Source organism: Geotrypetes seraphini, chromosome 11, assembly GCF_902459505.1.
Source record: "Geotrypetes seraphini chromosome 11, aGeoSer1.1, whole genome shotgun sequence".
Classification (NCBI taxonomy): domain Eukaryota; kingdom Metazoa; phylum Chordata; class Amphibia; order Gymnophiona; family Dermophiidae; genus Geotrypetes; species Geotrypetes seraphini.
Window position 1 is genome coordinate 57,513,761 of NC_047094.1, and position 25,902 is coordinate 57,539,662.

General features: G+C 43.6%; 1 protein-coding gene across 2 annotated transcripts in view; it reads left to right on the forward strand.

The window, feature by feature from the left end:
- The window catches only part of CLUAP1 (clusterin associated protein 1), a 130,983-nt gene that overhangs the window by 83,044 nt on the left and 22,037 nt on the right, over nt 1–25,902 (forward strand). For both annotated transcript variants that reach the window (XM_033914557.1, XM_033914556.1), the window contains exon 9: nt 282–354. In XM_033914557.1, coding sequence (XP_033770448.1) covers nt 282–354 — 73 coding nt within the window. The remainder of the gene's footprint in view (nt 1–281; nt 355–25,902) is intronic.

Genomic DNA, 25,902 nt, shown 5'->3' on the forward strand with positions numbered 1-25,902 from the left:
AGAGAAAGAAAAGTATGTACCAGGCAGAGACAGGAAGAGTAGTCTGAAGTAATTGCTCATTATAGGTAAAATCTGAGAATCACAAAAGAGCTGTTTGTTTGTTTAACATTCCTGAATAAGCTCTGTTTCTATCTTCTGTTCAACACTGTCATCCTGCTTCTCAGAGCATCTGCATCTTTTCAAGTACTGCATCTTTTCAAGTTTTCTCATTCTCCTCTTTTCCGTTTTCACCTGTTTTATGTCATTCTTGTGCTAACTTTTATTGGTTTGCTTTACCTCAGGAGGCAGAGAATACACTACGTCTAATGCAGAATAAGCTGAAGGAGGAGGAGACACAGCTGCTGAAGACTGGAAGTAAGTACCATGGAATATATTCAGTCACCTGCACTCAGTATCTGATTGCCAACAGTGGACAAATTAAATCTAATATGGTGTAATCGTGATATTCAATTGGCGTGCCATGGGAATTTAGGGAAAGTCATAGCCTTTTTGGTATTCTTGCAAACAAACAGGCCACTGAGATTGGAGATATATTTGGTGTCTCATAATCACCAGAATAATTGGTATTTGAGATTTTTTATTTATCTTTCCAAAACATTGATCTACAAAACGATAAGACCCCTGACACAGGCCGTAAGGCCGAAACACATATGTGTGGGGTCATTTTGGGGAAATAAAACTATATACGCACCATTGGTCATCTTTATCTGTCTCTTTGTGGTTTCACACACTTGTGAAGGTGCATCTTTTGTTGTTTTGGAATATCTTCCATGATAGGCAGATAGTGAGCCATTACAGACAGTTGATCCTAGTGGCTCCTGATTGGCCACGTCAGTCTTGGTCTATACTCCCTTTAAGAATTGGCCAGGTGCATGCAAATTTTTTTCTCATGTGATTGGCAAGTTCTAAAAAAACTTTTTTGTTTAGTGGTTGATTCTTACTTGAGTTATAAGTACCATGTGGTCTATTACCTTGGGGGTGGGCAGGATTGCCTTATATCTTCCAGAGACTATATGAACCCAGGCCCCTGGATGGTCACAATTTTGAATTTTTTCTTGGGGGGATGCAGAGGGTGGGGGGCAGGGACTGAGTTGAATATGTTATTGTTAGGAAGGAAAATTTGATGACTGGACATTATCTGTTTTTGCAGTGTACTCACTGTCATATTAATTGATGTGTTGGCGGTTCTGGCCTTTGTTATTTGAACTCTGCAAATGTCACCAATAAAAATTGTTTGAAAGTTTAAAAACAAAAATGTGTTTGACCAACAAGTTATAAAAACCAACAATTTTCCAGATTTGCAAGTATTTTTGTGACAAACCATGGAAAGTCTGTGAGCAACACTCAGCGTAGAGGGAACATAGCCCGTGGCACAGGGACTTGGTGTGACTACAAAGAGACAAACGTCTCAAGCTACTGGTGAACATGGATCTTTTGTCTCTGGGTCCAGTTACCTTAGAGCAGGAATGTCAAAGTCCCTCCTCAAGGACCACAATCCAGTCGGGTTTTCAGGATTTCCCCAATGAATATGCATGAGATCTATTAACATACAATGAAATCAGTGCATGCAAATAGATCTAATGCACATTCATTGGGGAAATCCTGAAAACCCAACTGGATTGCGGCCCTCGAGGAGGGACTTTGACACCCCTGCCTTAGAGAATCCAGAACACTTTGGTCTTATGGCAAGGCTTTTGAACATGCAGCCCTAGTGCGGAAAGGCTATTCGGAGGTGGTTATTGCTACCTTCCTTAGATCAAAGAGACCAGCAATAATCACGTCTTATGCTAAAGCCTGGAGGTTATTTCAACAGTGGTGCACAAATGATCAGGTAGATCCTTTTGAGAGCTCTAGTGTCCGGTGGTTTTGGCTTTTGTGCAAGCCAGTCTAGAAAAGGGGTTGACAGTAGGATCTCTCAAATTGCAAGTTGCAGGTCTGTCGTGTTTCAGAGCCTGAGTGGAAAAGGGTTCCTTGGCCTCACATCCGGATATAGTCAAATTTTTGAAGGGGGTACTCAGGTTGAGACTTCCGGTAAGACAGCCATTTCCCACATGAAACCTTAACATTGTCCTGAGTGGCCTCAGGAAAGCACCTTTCAAACTTTCGCAGGAGACGTGTCTGCTGAATCTAACAATGAAAACGGTGTTTCTGATAGCCATAGCCTCAGCAAGAAGAGTCTCAGAGATACAGGCACTTTCATGCAGGGAACCGTTCCTTGGGTTTACAGAAGCGAGAGATTCTCTCCAAACAGTCCCTTCATTTTTGCTGAAGGTAGTGTAATCTTTCCATGTCCGTCAAGAAGTCAGGTTACCCGCCTTCCAAACCACAGGTTCCAAGAGGAGGGACAAAGTGTTTAACTTGCTGGATGTATGGAGAAGTCGTCTTCAATACTTGGAAGTTACCAATGATTTTCGTCTTTCAGATCATCTTTTTGTCTTAACCAATGTGGTGAGATGAGGCAGGTGACCATCTCTAGATGATACATTGGCTATGGAAAACAGCCACCATTTGCCTTGAGAGCACATTGTACTAGAAGCAGCTCACAGACCACTTGATTTAGATAAGAATAGATAATCAAGTAATGAATGTTCTACATCAACAAGCAAGGAGATATGGGCTCATACCATTTGTGCAAAGAAGTTGTAAAGATTTGGAAACTAGCTTCACAACTCAATTCCCAGTTAGTAACAATTTATCTTCCAGGGTGACAAAAAACACAGAAGACAAACTCAGCTGTCATCTAGCACTACATGAATGGTCAATCAAGATCACGCTTATACACTCTCTGTTTCGCAAATGGTGAACACTACAGTTGGATCTGATTGTATCCCCAAAGAACTGCAAGTGCCCCAGATATTGCTCCAAGTTCTAGAATCCAAAACAGGGAAGCCGAGGACGCATTCCAACTGTCCTGAAAAAGTATCCTGGTGTATGGGTATCCACCAATACCCCTCATCTTGAAGACTCTCCAAAAGGTGCAACAGGATAATGTCCACATGATCCTAATAGCATCATATTGGCCAAGAAAGCCCTGGTTTGCAACACTTCTCAACCTAGTGCATCAACCTCCACACTTCCTTCCTCAGGACCTGGATTTGATAACTCAAGACGGAGGATGATTATTATATCCCAACCTGCAGTCCTTAAATCTGGCCGCATGGTTTATACTTCCAAGGTAGAAAGAGCAACGTTTTTCTTACTAGAGGTCTTGAAGGTTTTAATGCTGTCCAAATCGGAATCTACTAAACGCTCATATGCCTCGAAACAAACCAATGGAACCTGTGAATTTAAAATTTTTTAACATGGAAAGCCCTGTTTTTGGTTACCATTACATCTACTAGGGGAATCATCAAAATTCAAGAATTAGTTTACTATAAATCTTGTATACAGGTGTTGCTTGACAAAGTACTCTTGAAAACTCACCCCAAATTCTCACCTAAGGTAAATCAGACTACTATTTTATCAACTTTATGTCCTCTGCCACATCCTATAGAAGTGGAACGCTCCTTGCACACATTGAAGTGTACAAGAACACTCACACTTGATTCACGCAAAGATAAGCGCCGGAAATGTAGGCTCGGAAAACCCGGGGGTACTTGAGAGAGTCCAGAGAAGAGCAACTAAGCTAATAAAGGGTATGGGGGACCTCTCATATACTGACAGACTGAAAAAGCTAGGGCTTTTCTCCCTGGAAAAGCGACGACTTAGAGGAGACATGATAGAAACCTTCAAGATCATGAAGGGCATAGAAAAAGTGGACAGGGACAGATTTTTCAAATTATGGGGAACCACAAGTACAAGGGGGCACTCAGAGAAATTGAAAGGGGAAAGGTTTAGAACAAACGCCAGGAAGTTCTTTTTCACCCAGAGGGTGGTGGATACATGGAACGCACTACCGGAGGATGTGATAAGCAGAAGCACGCTACAGGGCTTCAAAGAAGGTCTGGACAGGTACCTGGAGGACAAAGGGATTGAGGGGTACAGATAGGAGTAGAGGTAAGGTTATAGGGATAGGATTAGAGGTAATTTATAAAATTAGTCAGAGACCACTGTTCAGGCAGTGGGCCTGATGGGCCGCCGCGGGAGCGGACCGCTGGGCGAGATGGACCTCTGGTCTGCCTCAGCGGAGGCAACTTCTTATGTTCTTATGTTGTCTTAATGCCTCAAATCCCTTCGCAACTGTAGATGAAACCTGCTTCTCAAAATTCAAATAACAGTCAATTATAATTCCCAAATACTTAAAACTATCTACTATCTCTATATGCTGATGGTGTAGTGAAAGATCTAGTTGTGGTGTTACCTTGTCACCGGAAATACAACATGCTACTGTTTTTGACATATTCAATACTAGTCTATGTTCCTCCAACCATTCTTCTATCCTATCCAAAAGAGGGCTCAGATCCATTGTTGAAGGGGATAAATCATATACCAACAAAATATCATCTGCATAGATATATGTACTGATCCCTAATTCCTGAATTCATCTTGCAAGAGGACTCAAAAATATATTAAACAGAATAGGTGAAAAGGCTGAGCCTTGTGGTACCCCACAGTCCAATAATCTATCACTGGATGTTGACCCATTCGTAACTACTCTAAAAGTCCACCCAGATCACAACCTCAAACTTGGGTTTTGTGATCCCACTTAGGTTCTGACCCATAATTTAGAAAGCTCTGTCTTATAGCCTGTCAATATGCCACAATATCATCTTTTTTCTTTACCGTGCTGAGGACTGAGCCACTGTAACACTCCAAACAAAAGACCTCTACCGCTGACTTCCTTCTGCAATAAAAATTTTTGAAGGCTGGCTTGGAGAATCTCTCCGTCTTTGGCTGTAAGGACAAGAATAACGGCAAAATGTTTTTTTTTAGGCTGAGGGTAGAAAAGAAAATACTAAGATGATTTTATAGATGGCTGGCTAAATAATGCGAAGCAACAGAGGGTAAAACAACCACAGGAAAGAACGTCCAAAAAAGTGGAAGGAAATCTCTCAGTTTAAAGATGACCCAGGAGTATGCGTCAAAATGTGTAAGGGAAGATTAGGTATCTACCTTGATAATCTTCTTTCTGGAAAAAGGACATATGAGTCCTGACAATAGGTGATATTCCTTTACTTGCAAGTTGATTGCAGGAGGATGAAATTTATATTCTTCAGCTTTACCTTCTTCTTCAGTGCTGTAGAGCCTCCTTTAGTTTGTACCAAAGCAATCAAACAATACTAAAACAGAAAAATAAGGAGGAGGTGGGAAGTCTCCCTATTAAAACATTTCTGTTCTGCTCTGTAAGAAATAATTAACAAGGTTAAACAACACTGTAAACAACTTAGATGGAATGAATTGAGTTGTAAAGCTAGTTTCCAAATCTTTACAACCTCTTTGCACAAGTGGTATGAGCCCATACCTCCTTGCTTGTTGATGTAGAAAATTCATTACTTGATTATCTGTTCTTATCTAAATCAAGTGGTCTGTGAGCTGCTGCTTGAAGGCTTGTAAAACTATTTGAATTGCTCGTAGTTTTAGGACGTTGATGCTATTTTCCTGCAATGCTGTGAGTCAGAGGCCTTGTTTGTGACATTTGGAAAGATGTGCTCCTAAGCCCTGCTTGGAAGCATTGGTTGTTATCATTGTTGTCAGTTGTATATGGAAAGGCATTCCCATGTAGAGGTTCTAAGGATTCAACCACCATTATAACATCAAAAGGAGATGGGGCAAAATCATTATTCTTGCCGTCAAAGGGTTGATGTATTGGATCCATCTGTTCTTGAGGTACCATTGGAAGTGGTGCACTTGAAGACTTGTATTGTCGCAGCCATGTGCCTCAAAAGAATCAACAATGAATGAGCAGTGACAGAGTGATAGGGATGCAACTGTCAAATGAGTTTTTGGATTTTCAGAGCCCTGAGTTCTGGGAAATAAGCAGTGTCTTTCACAGTGTGTAGCACAGCTCCAATAAACTCCATCCTTTGTAATGGGTATAGGTTGGATTTTTTTTTTTTTTGTAATGCATCCTGCAAATCTAATGATGAAATCCAGCAATTTCACTCCATAAAACCGGAATATATAATCAAGTTTATTTAAAATTTCTTATACCGCCTAATCAAGCCTTTAGGCGGTGTACAAAAAACGCCAAAACAATGTGCCAATTAAATTACATTATGAACAAAGATAAACCAGGGGAAATGACAATTTATAAAGACATTGACGAACTGGAACAAAAGGGAAGAAGGGTTGGAACTACAATTGATAGAAAGAAAGAGAACATTCAAGGGAAAGAACAAAGGGACAATTTGACAAATTGAATAGTAGTAAATTGCCCGGACTGCGTGGTATACATCCCAGAGTACTGATAGAATTGAAAAATAAACTCGCAGAGCTATTTCTAATAATTTGTAATTTATCTTTAAAATCCAGCAAGGTACCTGAACTGGAGGGTAGCAAACCTGAAAGGTCCATCCTCCTTTTTCTGGAGTCATATGGTAACCCTAAGAATAGTGATTGGTTGCAATACTGCCATTTAAGCACATAAGTATACACAGTGGTGTAGTAAGGGGGGGCAGGCGGTGTGGGCCTCCCCGGCGCTGCATCAGTGGGAACGCTGGCTCCTGTCCACCGCATCATGCTATGCTCATACCATTCCCCCCCTTCCCCAACCCATACCTCTGTAGATCTTTGCTAGTGTGAGCAACTTCTCCTGCCTGTTGCTTGCACCAGCCTAGTCCCCTCTGAATCACTTCCAGGTCACTGGGTCAGGAAGTGACATCAGAGGGAAATCCAATACTGGCATGAGGAGCATGCTGGAGAGAAGCTACTCGCACTGGTGAAAATTTAAAGGTATGGGGGGAAGGGAGAGTGCGAATGTGGAGTGTGTTCAGTTCAGGTTTTTAAAAGGGTTCCAGAGGTGATATGGGAAATTAGACTGGTGAGTCTAATGTCAGGTGCTGGGCTAAATGGTAAGAGACTATTATAAAGAACAAAATGACAGAACATATATATAAGCATGGATTTAGTCAAGAGAAATCTTGCCTCACCAATCTACTGCATTTCTTCGAAGGGGTGAATGAACATGTGGACAAAGGTGAGTTGATCAACATTGTGTATCTGGATTTTCAGAAGGCTTTTAACAAAGTACCTCATGAAAGATTGGGGAAATTAGAAAGTCATGGGATAGGATGTAATGTGCTATTATCCCAGGACAAGCAGGCAGCATATTCTTGACTGATGGGTGACGGCACCGACGGAGCTCCGGTACGGACAATTTTAGAGTGATTGCACTCTAAGAACTTGGAAAGTTCTGGTAGGCCGCACCGCGCACGCGCGAGTGCCTTCCCGCCCGACAGAGGCGCGCGGTCCCCAGTTTCTTAGTTTCCGCGGAGCTAAGAAGACGCGTTTCTTTCAACGGCTGTTGAAAGTTATTTTTTCTATTTTATATCGCCTTCCCGCTCGCGTAAACCCTTTTGGAAATTTTATTTCCGTTATTTCTTTTCTTTTCTTAAAAAAAAAAAAAAAAAACTTAAATTTTTTCTTCAGTTTTCGTTTAGCCCCGGCGGGGCCTATTGCCATCATCGAGGCCTCGGCCTTCGATTTGGCAGAAGCCGTTTTTACTTTCATGCCCCCTCAACCCGGGTTTAAAAAGTGCCAGCGGTGCGCTCGACCAATTTCACTGACAGACCCACACAACTGGTGTCTGCAGTGTCTTGGTCCTGACCATCGAGTGTCTACCTGCTCCCGCTGTGCGACTTTAAAGACGAGAACACTTAAAAACCGCCAGATACAGCAGCAGTTATTGTTCGGCACCGAGATGTCTGATTCCGCACCACCGGCACCGATGTCGGCTCCATCTCAGTCGGCACCGACTTCGTCGACACCGCACGATACCGCGCCGGCGTCGCACCCCGCAGGTAAGCCGGCTAAGAAGCCTTCCCCGTTGGAACGTCCTCCGGTCTCAGTAACAGCGAGTCCAATCCTGCCGACCACGAGGCGTCCACGGAAGCGCTCCGCCCCGATTGAGGTGAGCCCCTCGACATCGGGTTCCTCTTCGGAGTGTAGAGCGGCACCCAAGGTACCGCAGAAGAAAAAAGCGGTACCGGTGCCTTCATTGGACGAGTGCATTGCCGCAGTCCTGCAGGTCCAGCTAAAGGAACAACTCCAACAGCTACTCCCTGCTCTTTTGACTCCGAGCCTTCCAGTCCCGGTCCGGTCTGAGCCGCCGGTACCGACGGTGCAGCAGCCCCCTCTATCGGCATCCACTTTGTCGGTACCGGGGCACATCACTTCTTCGGTATCAATGCCAATCTTGGCACCGGAACCGAGACACCAGGCTGTTCAAACGTCGGCACCAGCACAACCCTTAACGTCTCCCGGTACCGGTTCACAGAGGTCTGGTAAGTCGACTAATAAAACTCGACACCTAGAACCCTCCACACCGGAGTCACAGGACCGCAGTTTTCAGGTGAGGGACCCTGATCTGTGGGGTGATTCAGAAGAGCCTTTCCTCTCTGAGGGAGAGTGTTCATCAGGGGATGAGGATCCTTCTGGTTTTGATCCATCTTCCAAACCTGATGCAACTTCTTTCACCTCTTTTCTTAAAGAGATGTGTGACTCTTTATCTATTCCCTTGGAGGCTGAATCCAAAAAATCCAAGGCATTTTTAGATGCTCTTGACTTTGACCAGCCTCCAAGGGAATTTCTCAAGCTGCCTCTCCATGACATTTTAAGAGAGACATTTTACAAAAATCTAGAGACACCATTGACCATTCCAGGAGCTCCCCGTAAACTGGACTCCTTATATAAGGTCATACCAATTCCAGGCTTTCACAAGCCTCAACTCTCCCATGAGTCTTTATTAGTAGAGTCTACTTTAAAGAAATCCATGGGGGCTAGTGTGTATGCCTCTGTCCCTCCTGGCAGGGAAGGTAAGGCCATGGATAAGTTTGGCAAAAGGCTGTATCAAAATGCAATGCTAGCAAACAGGTCAGGAAACTATGCTTTCCATTTTTCCTTTTATCTTAAGCATCTTATTCAAAGTTTGTCATCTTTTGAGAAATATCTCCCTGACCGTAAGAAACCAGCCTTTCGCCAAGCTTCTTCATTGCTCTTGCAACTGCGCAAGTTCATGGTCAGATCAATTTATGACACTTTTGAGCTGACCTCTAGAGCCACGGCTATGTCAGTGGCTATGCGACGACTGGCCTGGCTCAGAGTGTCCGAACTCGATGTCAATCACCAAGATCGACTGGCCAATGCACCTTGCTTAGGAGATGAGCTGTTCGGAGAATCCATGGACTCTACTACTCAGAAACTCTCAGCTCATGAAACTCGATGGGATACTCTCCTTAAGACAAAGAAGAAGACCCCACCTTCTAGGCCTTTTCGTCAACAGTCGGCCTACCAACGAAGGTTTGTGGCTCGTCCCTTACCTCAAACACAGCAACAACCCAGGCGTCAGAGGCAGCAACAAAGGCAACCTGCTCGACCTGCCCAGCAGCAACAGCAAGTGAAACCTCCTCCTTCTCAAAAGTCAACTCAGCCCTTTTGACTTGGTTCTCCTGGACATAGCCAATCTTCCTCCTTCTACTCATCTTCCACAGCCCATAGGAGGACGCCTTATACATTTCATAAGCCGTTGGGAAATCATCACCTCGGACCTGTGGGTCCTCAACATCATCCGCCACGGCTACTCTCTCAACTTTCAGACACCTCCTGCCCAAAGTCTACCAAGAGAGTCTGCTTTCAACACTCCTCGGTCTTCCCTCCTTCTTCAAGAAGTTCAATCCCTCCTCCTTCTGAACGCTATAGAGGAAGTTCCTCTAGATCAGAGAGGGCAGGGATTCTACTCCCGTTATTTTCTAGTTCCCAAAAAGACAGGAGATCTAAGACCCATTCTAGATCTTCGCGATCTAAACAAATGCTTGGTCAAAGAGAAATTCAAAATGCTTTCTCTGGCCACTCTTTACCCTCTTCTCAATCAAGGCGACTGGCTATGTTCCCTCGATCTCAAAGAAGCATACACTCATATACCGGTCAATCTGGCCTCCAGACAGTACCTACGCTTCATGATCAATCGTTGTCATTACCAATACAAGGTGCTGCCCTTCGGTCTTGCCTCCTCTCCAAGAGTGTTCACCAAATGTCTGATTGTGGTGGCTGCCTTTCTACGATCTCACCACCTTCAGGTCTTTCCTTACCTGGACGACTGGTTAATCAAGGCCAATTCATCTCAGACTGTTCTCCTGGCCACCAACCAAACCATCATGTTTCTTCAACTTCTGGGGTTCGAGATCAATCTACCCAAATCTCATCTCATCCCCACTCAGAGACTTCAATTCATCGGAGCTGTCTTGGACACAGTCCTCATGAGAGCGTTCCTGCCATTCAACCGTCTTCAAACGCTTCAATCTCTGTGTCAGCAGGTGCTTCTACAACTTTCCATCTCTGCCAAGCAAATGATGATACTCTTGGGTCACATGGCTTCCACAGTTCATGTCACACCCTTCGCACGTCTTCACCTGCGCACTCCTCAATGGACCCTAGCTACCCAGTGGTCCCAAGCGATGGATCCTTGCTCACGTCACATATCTGTCACATCATCTCTTCGTCAGTCTCTACAATGGTGGTTGATATCCTCAAATCTATCCAGAGGTCTTCTGCTCCATCTACCTCCTCATCAACTAGTCATCACCACCGACGCCTCCCCTTATACCTGGGGAGCCCATTTGAACGAGTTCCAAACTCAAGGACTTTGGACAGCCCAGGAAAAGAAGCATCACATCAATTTCCTGGAACTCAGAGCGATGTTTTATGCCCTCAAGGCTTTCCAACATCTTCTCTTCCCTCAAGTTCTCCTGCTGTGCACAGACAATCAAGTTGCGATGTACTACATCAACAAGCAGGGTGGAACGGGCTCTCGCCTCTTGTGCCAGGAAGCCCAGAAGATCTGGACTTGGGCCATATTCCTGAAAGCTATCTACATTCAGGGAGAAAAGAATTCCTTAGCGGACAAGCTCAGCAGAATTCTCCAGCCTCACGAGTGGACGCTCGATCCTTTCACTCTACAGTCCATCTTCGCTCAATGGGGCACTCCTCAGATAGACCTCTTTGCAGCTCCTCACAATCACCAGCTGCCCCTATTCTGCTCCAGACTCTACTCTCCTCACCGTCTGGCAGCAGATGCGTTTCTCCTCGACTGGTCCAATCTGTTCCTGTATGCTTTCCCTCCTCTGCCTCTCATGTTGAGAACCTTGTTCAAGCTCAAGAGGGAACGAGCCACCATGATTCTGATTGCTCCGAGGTGTCCCAGGCAGCATTGGTTCTCCCTTCTACTTCAACTCAGTTCCAGGGAACCTTTTCTTCTTCCACTGTTTCCTTCTCTGCTTACACAGCATCAGGAGACCCTTCTACATCCCAACCTCCAGTCTCTGCACCTGACAGCTTGGTATCTCTCGGGATGACTTCTCATGATACGCTTTTGTCTCAGCCTGTTCGTTCAATTCTGGATGCCTCCAGGAAACCGGCCACTCTGCAATGTTACCATCAGAAGTGGACACGTTTTTCTTCCTGGTGTCTTCTTCATCATCATGATCCCACTTCCCTTGCAGTGGAGACCTTGTTGGATTATCTTCTTTCTTTGTCCGACTCTGGCCTCAAGTCCACTTCAATCAGAGTCCACCTCAGTGCTATTGCGGCTTTTCATGAGCCAGTCCATGGAAAACTCCTCTCAGCTCATCCCTTGGTGTCCAGGTTCATGCGGGGTCTTTTTAATGTGAAACCACCTCTTAAAGCCCCTCCTGTTATCTGGGATCTCAATGTAGTTCTTTCCGCTTTAATGAAGCCTCCATTTGAACCTTTGGCCACCGCTTCTTTCAAGTTCCTCACTTGGAAGGTACTTTTCCTTATTGCTCTTACCTCTGCCAGGAGGGTCAGTGAGCTACATGCACTAGTGGCGGATCCACCTTTTACAATCTTCCATCATGACAAGGTGGTTCTGCGTACACATCCAAAGTTTCTCCCTAAGGTTGTCTCTGAATTCCATCTCAACCAATCCATTGTTCTGCCTGTCTTCTTTCCGAAACCTCACTCGCATTCTGGAGAACAGGCTCTGCATACTTTGGACTGTAAGCGGGCTCTGGCTTACTATTTAGACCGTACTAAGCCCCACAGATCATTCCCTCAACTCTTTCTGTCCTTTGATCCGAATAAATTGGGACGTCCTGTTTCTAAACGTACATTGTCTAATTGGCTGGCAGCGTGCATTTCATTCTGTTATGCTCAGACCGGACTGACACTGGAAGGTTCTGTCACGGCCCATAGAGTCCGAGCTATGGCAGCATCTGTAGCTTTCCTACGTTCCACTCCTATTGAGGAAATCTGCAAGGCTGCTACTTGGTCCTCAGTTCATACTTTTACATCTCATTATTGTCTGGATGCTTTCTCCAGACGGGATGGACACTTCGGCCAATCTGTTTTGCAAAATTTGTTTTCCTAATGGCCAACCTTCCCTCCATCCCTCTTTTTGTTAGCTTGGAGGTCACCCATCAGTCAAGAATATGCTGCCTGCTTGTCCTGGGATAAAGCACAGTTACTTACCGTAACAGGTGTTATCCAGGGACAGCAGGCAGATATTCTTGCGTCCCTCCCACCTCCCTGGGTTGGCTTCTTAGCTGGCTTATCCTAACTGGGGACCGCGCGCCTCTGTCGGGCGGGAAGGCACTCGCGCGTGCGTGGTGCGGCCTACCAGAACTTTCCAAGTTCTTAGAGTGCAATCACTCTAAAATTGTCCGTACCGGGGCTCTGTCGGTGCCGTCACCCATCAGTCAAGAATATCTGCCTGCTGTCCCTGGATAACACCTGTTACGGTAAGTAACTGTGCTTTATGGATTAAGAATTGATTAAAATATAGAAAACAAGGGGTGGGTTTGTGTTGGAAGGGCTGTGGGGAGGTGGGTACCTATTTACATATGTGGTGGTCCTGTGGGATTGTGCGGGGATTTTGGACTGAGGTCTTTGGTCACCTGTCTCGCATTCTGGGACGGAGGGTGCCGGCTGACTGGCGTCATGCATTGCTGTTTTGGCATGAGCTGGACTTGGAACGGGGAGAATCCTCTTTTTGTGTATTGGCGCTTACTGCAGCCTGCTTGCTTTTGGCTTCCAAGTGAAATCAGCCGGTGCCTCCCTCTTGGTGGGGGGGGGGGAGGTGGAACAGAAGCTGCACCAATGGCAGCTCATGTATTACCTTACAGTGGCCCAACATGGTTTCTGCCATAGCTTTGATCACATCTGGCAGAACTTTCACTTGCTTACTTAATTTGGGGGGGGGGGCTATTGTGGGGTTGGGGTTTTTTTTTTGTCTTGGATCTGCTTCTGGGGGTTCTTCTGGATGGCCACTTTTATTCTTTGCTGACTGTTTTTTGAGATCATTTGGCCTGCCTTGGGAGTGGGGATTTGGGGTCTGTCACTCGGGGGGTGGGGTGGGCTTGTATGACTGCTGTTCTTATACAATTTTGTCTCTCCTGTTCTCTTGTTTGCTTTTGGATGGCCTTTCTTGGTATATATATATGTATGTATATATATATATATAACAGAGAGTAGGCTTATTGGTCAATATTCTCAGTAGAGAAGGGTAAATAGTGGGGTTCACACAATCCAAAAATCAAAATCCCACTGCATAGCTAGAATTATAAATTTCTTAAACTAGAGCTGTGAATCTGAATTGAAACAAGCAATTTCAGATGAAAGTATGTTACAGGAGGAAAAGCCTCGTAACCCCATTAGAGAGAAACTCTCCTCTAAGTAGAGAAGGTCAACTTTATTAGGTTTTTATATACTGCCTATCAAAATTATCTAAGATTACAATCAGGTACTCAAGTATTTTCCCTATACTGTCCTGGTGGGCTCACAATCTAGCTAACATACCTGAGGCTATGGAGTGACTTTCCCAGGGTCACAAGGAGCAGTGCGGGGTTTGAACCCACAACCCCAGGGTGCTGAGGCTGTAGCTCCAACCACTGCGCCACACACTCCTCCTTCATCGGCATAAAAGCCTCCTGAACAGCATAAGGCAAAGTTTTGCTCAAATAAAGACAATAATCAAAACCTTATTTAAACTGCTATTAAAGCGCATGTGGCAACGTGTCCTCAGCAACTGTGATCACTCCCATTCCCTGTGCTTATGAATAGAAGGATGTCGAGGAGAATCTTTTTTATATGCCGTGGTCTGCCCAGTTGTACTGGTAAGAGTTGGCTATGTCTTTTTCATTTTCTTTTTTGGTAGTTCACTAGAAAACTTTGTATTGGTGGATAATGAATGAGATGATTCCTGCTGCATCAAGTACTCTCATAGCTTAAATTCTCTGATCTTTAAAGCTTTGGATTGTATGTTAGAACAGTCACAACATCTTTTTTACATCATGATCTACCCCTAAACATCAAAAACAGATTAATTGGGGATCTGTAATGAACATTTTGTGGGAACACTGCCCACAACACTTAAAGCTGGGATTCTTATCAGTCATCTTAAACAAATGAGAAGCCAAGTAGAGATGGCAAAAATGGGTCTACTGCAACCATGAAAAAAATAAAACTGATGGGGAGCATAGTTGGGTATAGTATATACAGTGAGTACAATAGAATGGGATGATTAACACAGGCGCAGAAAGCTTTTCCAGAGCTTTCTGAGCTTGTAACTGACCAGGTCAGCTCCATCACCATGACATCACTATATGTGTGGCTAGGAAGATCATTGTCCATGGAGAAAAGACTGGGGCAGGCTGCAGGCAGCCCTTCAATAGGGCCAAAGACAGCATTTTAAAAGTAGGCCGAACAGCATCAGGTCTGGGAGAGAAGTGAGTAGTTATGTCAAATCCTGGGGTGGGGTGGAGAGGTGAACAGCCACATTAGGTCCAAAGGGGGAAGGGAAAAAAGCAGCCATGTTGGGTCCCAGGGGAAGAGATGAGATGCTGGACTGATTGTGAGGACAAAAGTTGGCTGCACGTGATTAATCACAATTACATTTTTTAATCACGATTAATAATGCGCTAATTATGGCATTAACCATAATTAATGTGCAGACAGTTATCAAAGGTTTTCTGATCCAGACACTATCTTTGTTTAACATAGCCATGCACTGATCTGAGAAATGCTAATTGAGACTGAGAATAGCAAATTCATTGAAACATGGAAATAATTTTATAACTTCTACTTTGGAACTTAATGTCAAAAGTCAACTTTTCTCTAAAATGTAGCAACTTTTATTAACCAATGAAATATTCTCCCAGCTTAGTAGCAGAAGGTCAGAATCACAGAGTTTCTCAAATATGATACTTTTATATCACATTTTAAAAGCTACTTTTCATCCAAAATATGTGCAGTGAGTCCAGGATTACTGTCTAACAGAAAAATATGAATTTCATCCTTCCATGCTCAATGTGACATTTTTCTGTTCCAATAACATTGTATTTCTCTATATCAAAAACTCATTGTATTACAAAGACTTAAAAGCAGCTGCTAAACCCTATGTTCCAGTGCTCTAGTCTAAACAATAGATTCTTTCTTCTCATGCTGAAAAGTTATTCAAAAAGACATTGTCATCCTGAGGTGCCTTTGGTAGATTGGGGAATATACGAGAAGATCAGAGTACAGTACATTCCTCCTATAATGATCTTCATTATTTTCCAAACAGAGGTCACTTGGGGGGTATCTCTTCAATGCGAGAGCCAGGACCCACTAGACAAAGTGACTGATGCTTAACCTCTCCAATGATACAAGGAGGTTAGCTACTCAGAGCAATACAAGTAACTATGTTTTGCTCCCCACACTTACTTTCTCTGACTCCGTCTATTTCTCATTAATCAAATGAATCAATTAATCAAAAAAGCTTTATTTGTCTATTTTTATTTTTTTTATTTTTTACAATGAGGTGGTCAGTGTAATAGTTCTGTTGCAAAGACATAGGAATCTGTATTGAAGCTGTTGTCCTCTTTTAGTCATGAACTTTGCAGAAGGGTGTCACTCATATCTTTCAGCTCCTCCCCTTCACCAGAGGAGAATAGCTCCCTCTTCAGTTTTTCCTTTTGCAAGAGAACTGAGAAGGTCTGCTTCCTTTTATTATTTTCAGGTATTTTTGTCCGTCGATTCTTTTTCCTGCCTGGCTTCGATATCCAGAGGTCCCCTTCTTAGGCATAATCCGCTGGGGAAAGGATGCAGACTCGCAAGGGTGGGCTACTGTTCACAGACCAATCTCTTGGAGTACCTGTGGAGCCAGCCTGCAGTGTGATCCATCAAGAGCTCGGGGTCCATGCCCCTGGGAGCTTGCTCGTCTGCTATTTTATCAGAGGCTTGAGTGCAGGCTGTAGGGCCCCTGTGTAACAACCCTTTTGATATCAGGGAGTCAGCTGTGAATTATCTTCCCCTGATGCACCACGTGGATTTCAGGATTCAGAGTCCTCCGGACCAGTAGCCATGATGTAAAAAAAAAAAAAAAAAGTTCCCAGCAGTTTCTCAGGCAGAAATCCCCTCCTTGCAGGCAGGCTACTGCAAGTTATCATACCCTTTATTTCCTATGGGGAAAATCGAGGGTGGGGGTGGGGGAGAGAGGTCAGAAAAGGTGGATCTGAGGATTTCTGGGGTTAGGTTTAGGTTCCCCCACTTCCAAAACACCTTTTTCTGAGTTTTTTGTGTTTCAGGAAAGCCTCCTGTTCAGAAGCTACAAGTCATGTGGGTGCGAAATGCAAGCGTATGGAGGCAGCGAAGGTCCAGAAACCCTGTTCAGAGATCCTGCAGGGGTCCTTGGGGCCACCTGTTCATGGTGTTGCAGACTTTGTCAGTCTCTTGTAGAAAGCCTATTTGAAGGGTCCATTTGCTGCCTGGCCTGCAAAGGTGCCAGCTTCGGAACAGGCTTCCCTACCTCGAAACAAACCAGCTCTAAGTGTCAGTGACCAATTGGAGCAAGACTAGAAGGATTGGAAGTCCTTTTTCATGCCTTTATTATCTCAAGGCTCAGCTGCATCCTTGGATGATTTAGGGTCCCAATCTGGGACTGAAGGTCAGCAGTAACAAGTGCTTGGCCTGTGGAGAAGAGAGAGAGAGGCATTTACCTTACGTATTCCAGGTGACTGACTACTCCTATGGGCATGCTGAAAACTTTTGATGCCCTGCTAATGGAATATAGATTGAATATTAGTGACTTGTTTGCAAATACTCAACTACAGCACTATGTATAAACTTTAACGTCTGAACCTTTTATAGAAAATATACAAGAGCTATTGTCGGAGACATTGTGTTTATAAGCACAAATACCATTGGGATATCCTCATAAATACCTACAAGAACAGATTGGAGACCTGCCTTTTGGCAATTATGCACAGAAATGATCCACAGACTTACAATGCAATATTGATAGCATAGTAATTAAACCTTGTATGTTTCACTGTCACAAGTTAACAACTTTTCAAGATGAAGTACAAATTTTTATTGAGAATGTATAGACTTAAAACATATACCTCTAAAGCTAAATAAAGTGCTACTGACAACTGCATTAAATGAGCACAGCCCCACACAACATTAGGACACTCATTTTGAGACGGCCTACTCTTACAGTCCTTCTGGCATTCCCTTTGCACCCATATTTGGACTATGTGGAAATACAATTATACATTGCAGCCCTGCATGTTATTTGTCTGGCTATCGCTTAACCTTACCAGGGTCAAAAGGATTCTTGGAGCGAGGAATTCTTATGGGCAGAAAAAGCATACTAGTAAGTCCTGAACCACCCACTATTGCACATATGATGCACATTGATGATCCAATTGGCCTCCATGGAACGATTAGCCTTTAAAGACCTTGACACAAAACCAGGGAGATACTTTAGTACAGTCGGGGAGCTGTTTTGGAAAAGCATGACTCCATCAGCTGGAAGTCGGCATTTACAATCATAAGACTTCTATTTTGGTTATTAGATCACTGCCACTTCTTCAGTGATTGCATATTTTCCTAGTTGGAGGGAGGGAGAGATTGAGGGAGAGGGATAGATGGGGAAAAATAAGAAAAGCCAGAATTTGAACCATCAGTTGACCTTGTAAAGAGTTAATGCATCTCTGGACAAATTAATCACAGGGGATTGTCATATTTCTGAGATCTCGTTTAAGGTCTCCTAGATTGAGGCACCCTTCCAAACCTGACGTCCTGACCCGCGTTCTCTTTGGGTCCCAGGCTCATCTGGTGCTTTTTTCTGGGGAAAAAAAAAAAACTTGTACAATCTTGTTTTCATCATTAGATGAATCAGATAATGCCAATTTCTCCGGATGAGCCTGAGGTCCATGGAGAATGCTGGCAGTCAGCTCAGATAACTTGTGAATTTGATATGGGCATGATTTGGTTGTGGAAGTTTGATGTGAACTCTGAAAATGTTTTTGCATGGCTGTTTTTTTGGTATATTGGAATTACTTTTTGGTTTTCATTTGATACTAAAATATGTGTTTTGATTTATATCATTTGTGGAGTAGTGGTGGTGGGGAGGGATTCAGCATTAGAGCTTTTATTCCACGTCAAAAATTTTGTAATCTAGTTTGGATTTTTTAATGGAGCTTGAAAATCTATGATTGTATAGCTGTAGCCCTTTGGTTGCAGTGTAAACTCCTGTAGGGAATGTTTAGCACTGAGGTTTGGTTCTGTTTCAAATTAATTTATTTACAGGTATTTGCAATATTAAGTTAACTGAAGCAGGATTTTCCTTTGATCTTTGCAGTGGTAATTTAATTCACCCTTTATTATACAGTACTTCTGCTAAATTTCTCCTCCTTCCTACAGGTCTATGAGATGCCTATTATGGCTACTACTTCTAGCCTAAGATATTTAAAAGTTGTTCCAATTAAATAGGTGAAATATTCTAGACCAGGGATTGGCAATTCCAGTCCTCGAGAGCCACAAGCAGGTCAGGTTTTCAGGATATCCACAATGAATATTCATAATATGGATTTGCATGTCAAGGAGGCAGGGCATTCAAATTCATCTCGTGCATATTCATTGTGGATATCCTGAAAACCTGACCTGCCTGTGGCTCTTGAGGACCAGAATTGCCTACCCCTGTTCTAGACAGTAAGGTCTAGCTGCATGCTGCAGCAAAAGGAATCAAGTTTCAGGTTTTATTTAGATTTGATTCAATCGCTTATCAAATTCCTAAGCGATTTACAATCCACTCTGGATTTGTCACTCTTCCTCTGTGGGCTCTCTACCTCCACCTTCAGTCCTTTCCTTCTGCATGCGTGCCTGCAGGAGTGTTTGTTCTGCTGTCCCCATTTTATTATTTTTAATTCAATGTAATTTTGTCCCTTTTTCGGGTAATTTGGTACTTGGAGCAAATTTGAAGCTCTGCCTGCTTGAGAATTCACAGACTTTGTCTGTAGCTGACAGATCAATCCCACTGGGTACCTGTTAGGCATTCTTAGAAGGCTTGGCAGTGTCTCGCAGGGTGCTGGCTGCATCTTTGCGCCTCTGCCCATCCCAGTGCACATCTGGTGGTCTGCAGGGATGGAGGTGTAGTCAGTGGCATACCAAGGGGGGTGGTGGTCCGCCCTGGGTGCACGCTCCAAGGGGTGCACAACTGGCCACCCACCGGGGAATAGGCTGCCACCGGGAACAAGCCAGCGCCGAGTTCTCCCTCCCTGCTTTTCTTCCCCGTGGAGCCAATCGCTGCCTGGCTGGCCCGGAACGTCCTCTCCGACGTTAGAATTGCCGTCGGGCAGCGAGAGTTGGTCGGCCCTGCGGGGAAGAAAAGCAGGGAGGGAGAACTCGGGGCTGGCCTGTTCCCGATGGCGGCAGTGGCAGTGTTCGGATTTTACTGACTATAAACTCAAGAGCAAGCAGTTATATGCCAGATTAAAGACGAGAGGTTACCTGGGTCCAGCACTTAAAAAGGCTTATAAAAGGGCAAAGTTCCTGAATAGGGACCTCTTGTTTACCCCGAGAGACAAGGATCTTGATGATAACGTGGCCACATGTATCCTGCAGTACTCTCCCAGAATGAATGCAGTTACAAAGATGTTAAGGAGACATTGGGAGATCATGAAGTTAAATCCACTGTTCACTGAAACACATTTGAGGATCGCATTTACACGTCAAAGGAACTTTAAAGAGCTATTAAGTCCCTCTGACGTCAATATCACACAAGCAAGTCCTTCTGAGACTATCAGCTCATCAGCTGGACACTTCAAATGTGGAGCATATATGACTTGCGAGGTAATAATGGAGTTAACCAACAGTTTCACACACCCTTTCATGGGTCAAGTTTTTGGTCTTAAACATCTGACCTCCTGCACTACTACTTTTGTTGTTTACGCCATCATCTGCCCCTGTTTAAAGATCTATTTTGGACAGACTACACGTTCTTTTAGGCGGCGTATGACAGAGCACAAAAGTTGTTTACATCATAATAAAATTCAAGCTCCACATGTGGTTCATTGTCTAGAATATAATCACATGTTCAATGAGTTACGTTGCTTTTGCATTGACCACATTAGAGAAAATGTCAACAACAGATCCCACCATTTGTTACAAGCTGAACAGTTCAGGATTCACCTTATGAATAGTGAGGAACCTGTGGGCTTAAATCAAAGACTGGACTGGAGTGCTTTTTATTGATACTCTTTATTGTTACTTTTTATTGACACTTTTTCTGATGTTTTCACTTATTTTTGTTTTATGGTAACATTTTGTTTTAAGGTCAGTTAGTTGTCTCACATGATCTCTATCTATCTTTGAGTTTTGTTTTCCTCCAAAGAGGTTTTGCTCACATATTACACACTGTTAATACATGCACAGTTTATTAAGTTGAGTTTGGTCAGACACTACATTTCCCATGGATCTGCATTTTTGTCCCGCCCCTTCAGTGACTCATTGACCTACAACTTAGTCTAGCGAATAGCGTCTTTGATGACGCACTTCATGTGCTCATGTCTCACTATCAGGATCATTCAAATTGAGTGTCACCTTGTGGGAGCCATCTCAGGAGCAAGAGGCGGTTTGGCGTCCTGTTCTGAAAGGTATGTCCTCTGTATGCTATGCTATGCGGATTTTAATTTGTCTGGGACACATCAGAAAGAAACTTAATTATTTATATTCTTTTCTTTTGTGCTCCTAGAAACCTGATCGGTCGGGATACACCCTGAGGCAGCATGAATTTGTGAAACGCTGGCCACCGTTGGTGTACCGATCAGTGAAGATATGTGGAATAATTCCTCTATTATTTAATTTTCGTTGGCACATTACAGCACAGCTTAAGACTTTATCACACAATGAAGGTTTTTTGCCAGTGAGGTGAACGCTCGACCACCTCTTTGAGCCGTTTTGGTGAGGTGGGAGGGCCCTTTCTGAGGCTTGTTCCTTCATTTTTTGGATTGAGTTAGGTCTATGCTGTTCCTGTCTTATATTTTTGGACATCTTCACACTAAGTGTTGAAAGTGTTTACTCTATTATACATTGGTTTTTCATCACATCTGGGTTACCACCGACATATACTAGGTACGCCACTGGTGTAGTCTGACATAGGAGTATGACTGGCAGCCCGAAGATCAGCTTTACAGAACCATTCCTAGAATTGTGGCTATGAATTTTCTCATCCAGCTAATGTGAGAGAGCTGAAAGCAGGCTACAGCATAGATCCTGTCCGCATTATTATTGATGCTTCCAGAAAACCAGCCACTCAACAGTGTTACCAACAAAAGTGGACTCGGTTTTCCTCCTGGTGTCTCCGTCGTCAACATCATGATCCAGCTTCCTTGTCATTGGAATTGGTGCTGGATTATCTTCTTCATCTCTCTGATTCTGGTCTTAAATCTACATCTATCAGAGTCCATCTTAACACTATTACAGCTTTTCACATACCAGTCAAGGGAAAACCTCTCATTGCTCATCCATTGGTCTCCAGATTCATGAAGGGTCTTTTCAACGTTAAACTAACTCTCAAGCCTCCACCTGTCTGGGACCTTAATGTAGTTTTTTCAGGTTGATGAAGCTACCATTTCAACCAATGGCAACAGCTCATCTCAAATTTCTCACCTGGAAAGTTGTTTTTCTCATCTCGCTCACTTCTACCAGGAGGGTCAGTGAGCTTCAGGCGTTGGTCGCAGATCCACCTTTCACAGTTTTTCACCATGATAAAGTGGTTCTACACATGCATCCTAAGTTTCTACCGAAAGTAGTTATGGACTTTCATCTCAATCAGACCATTGTTCTTTCAGTTTTTTTCCCTAAGCCTCATTCTCATCCAGGAGAAACGGCACTTCACACTTTGGACTATAAACATGCTTTGGCCTACTACATCGATTGGACAAAACCTCATAGAACATCTCCCCAACTCTTCATCTCATTTTATCCTAACAAGTTGGGTCATCCTGTAACCAAAAGAACAATTTTCAACTGGTTGGCTACCTGTATCTCATTCTGCTATACTCAGACCGGACTGCCTCTGGAGAGTCGTATCACTGCTCATAAAGTCTGTGCTATGGCAGCTTCTTTAGCTTTCCTCAGATCTACTTCTATTGAGGAAATCTGAAAAGCTGCTACCTGGTCCTCAGTTCATACCTTCACTTCACATTACTGTCTGGAAATTTTTTCCAGATGGGATGGGCACGTCAGCCAGTCAGTTTTGAAAAATTTGTTTTCTTAAAGGCCAACTCTCCCTCCATCCCTTTCTAGTTAGCTTGGAGGTCACTGAATATGCTGCCTGCTTGTCCTGGGATAAAGCACACTTACTGTAACAGGTGTTATCCAGAAACAGCAGGCAGATATTCTTATAATCCACCCACCTCCCCTGGTTGGCTTCTTAGCTGGCATATCTTAACTGAGGGACCGCGCGCCTACGTTGGGTGTGAAGGCACTCGCGCATGTGCGGTGCGGGCTAATCGTGAACTTTCTAAGTTTAAAGTTGTGATTCACTTTTCAAATGTCCGTACCAGGGCTCCGTCAGTGACGTCACCCATGTGTGAGAATATCTTCCTGCTGTCCCTGGATAACACCTGTTATGGTAAGTAACTATGCTTTTTGGGCTGGTTTTTTGCCACTATAAACCAAAACTAAAGTTTGATTGGCCTTAGCCCAAGTCTTCTTTATCTATATTTTTCTCAGTTTTCTTCTTGATTATTTCCATGAAACAGTTCTAATGTATGGTTTCTACCATACTCTAAAAACTCCAGTGTGTCCAAAATACTTCTGTCCATCTTTATACCTAAGACACCCTTTCTTCCCACAAGATCACTTTTCACTTCCTGGTGAAACCGGAAGTTAGATCAAGGAGGGACTCATTGGTTGAAGGAAAGCCTGAAGCAGGCTTCTGAAGATTTTTCAGCGTGACATTGGTTTTACCTGAAGGAGCCAGCCGCGCTGATGATGAAAATTTTCAGAGGCCTGTTATAAGGCTGTGCTTCTTTATCTTCCAGTTGGCTTAGGGCTTTCTCTGACCAGTGGGTAGTTGCACTCCCCTAATGCTATTCCTGCCATGTGTGACTGAAGTATTCTGTTAGCTTGATTTTTCTATGTAGCATTCTGTCATACCAATTTGACTTCCATTTTCTCAGTAGTGGTGGGGATATTTGGGAGGGGGAGGAGAAGGGAGATAGGGTTTTTGTTGATCCTTTCTCTTTATTATTTGTAAAATGACAATTGTACAGAATATAATTTATTTTTATACTTTAATAAAATAAGTTCAGTATAAAATCATACCTTCGAGGTATAGGATCAGATGGTTTGAGGGGATGGGGATGGGACGGGGACCGAACTGGCGGGGATGAGTACTGAGCTCGCAGGAACAGGGATAATTTTTCCCCCTGCATCAATTCTCTAAACCAGTGTTCTTCAATCACTGGTCCGCAGAAGATTCCTGCTGGTCATTCCAGGGCCAGCGAGATGACGCGCTGAAATTTCCTGCCGGTCCTTGCAGGGCCGGCAAGATCAGGGGGCCCAATTCAGTACTTGCCCGCAGTAGCGCAGCAATTCACTTCGGCAGCCTTGGGGCTTTTGCTGAGTCACAGCCTGCCTCTGAAGATGCAATTTCCTCTTTCCTCAGAGTGGCGTGACCCATCAAAGGACCCAAGGCTGCCTAAGTGAATTGCTGCACTGCAGGCAAGTACTGAGAGGAGGAAGCCACTGTTGGAGGCTGAGAAGCTGCTGGACAAGGGAAAATAAAGGGAGAGCTGCTATTTGACCTGGAGGGAGAGAGGAAAAGGAGAGATGTTGATGGAAGGGGAGCAGGGAAGAGAATTACTATTGGACAGGGGAGGAGGAAAAAAGGAAGGAAACAGCTGGCAAGGAGATAAGAGGAGGGGAAGGGATCAGAGTGGAATGGAGAGATCAGATGAGGGAAATGGGAGAGACGGAGGAATGAAAAAGTAGAGAGATTGATGCTGGGAAGGGGGTAAGAAGAGAGGGATAAAGATACTAGATCTGGTGTAGGAGTGATAAAAATGAAGAGAGCAGAATGAATCAGGTAAAAAGGAGAGAGGGGTGCAGGCTGGATGAAAAGGGGAGAGGGGCATAGAAACAAGGCAGATACCATATGGAAGGGGGAGAGGGAAGACCAAAGTGGATGGAAGGGACAGATGCTGGATTGAAGAGACAGAGAGGACAGATGCTGGAAGATGAAAGTAGAAACCCGAGACAACAAAAGATAGAAAAGAATAATTTTATTTCTATTTTGTGATTAGAATATATCAGATTTGAAATATGCATCCTGCTAGATCTGGTGTTAGACATAACTGGGGACTGCAAAGCTTTCAGCTGGCTTAGGGCTGTCTCTGACCAGGGGGGAAGTTGCCCTAATTGCACTCCCCTAACACTGTTCCTATCATGTGTGACTGTGGTATTCTGTTATCATGATATTTCTGTGTAGCATTCTGTAATAATTTGGCTTATTCAGTTTTCTTGATAGTAGAGGGGATATATGTGAAGGGGAGGGGAGACAGGGGTTTTGTTGATCCTTGCTCTGTATTATTTGTATTTATAAAATTACAATTGTACAGAATATTGTTTCTTTTTATACTTTAATGAAATATGTTCACTATAAAATCATAACTGAGGCTTGTGCAGATGGGATCAGATGATTTGCGGGGACTGAGCTTGCGGAAACAGTTTTTTTTTATTTCAGTCTTATTAGTTTGCCGGTCCACAAAATAATTGTTTTATTTCCGCCGGTCCATAGGTGTAAAAAGGTTGAAGAACGCTGCTCTAGACCACACTCATTGCTTTGCCCTTTGTACGCCACTGCTCCTGAGTAACTGTCAGCTTTTCGCCAGATTCTAGATTAAAAGCTGCTCTCTCTCATTTTTAAATATTAGCACCAGAAGTAAAAAGAATAGATAATCCAGAGCCAGTGATGGTAACAATCTTTGGACAACTTTTGGAGAGAAAGTGTACTTGGGAAGAGAGAAAACTTTATTTTGTTTGATGAACTATATAATAAAGAACAGTATATAATGCAGACTCAGATTTGAGAAATCATGTAGTAGGATACCAGCAGCCACAGCAAAACATGACAGCTCTGGAATGGTACAGAACATCTTTTATTTAGGTTTTTTTTTTTATCTGAAATTGTTTACTAGTAGAATAGATAATAGATTTTTATTTTCAAACACAGAAGTACAAGAGGAGAAATTAGGTGTCAACTTTTATGTAGGAAAGATCTTACTGAGAACATTAGGGAAAAGGTTAGAAAGTCTACAAGCACTAGTGACAAGATTAGGAATGAAATAGAATAGAAAATGGAGTGCAATAACAGCACAAGGATACATCAGAGGAAATATGACCATGTTATCCCCTATTCTTGTGAGCTACATTGGCTTCCGGAAGAGACCCAGGTGAAGTTGGGATGCTTATACTATAAAGTTGCTTTTGGTGTTGCCGCATTATATCTTGTCGACAGAT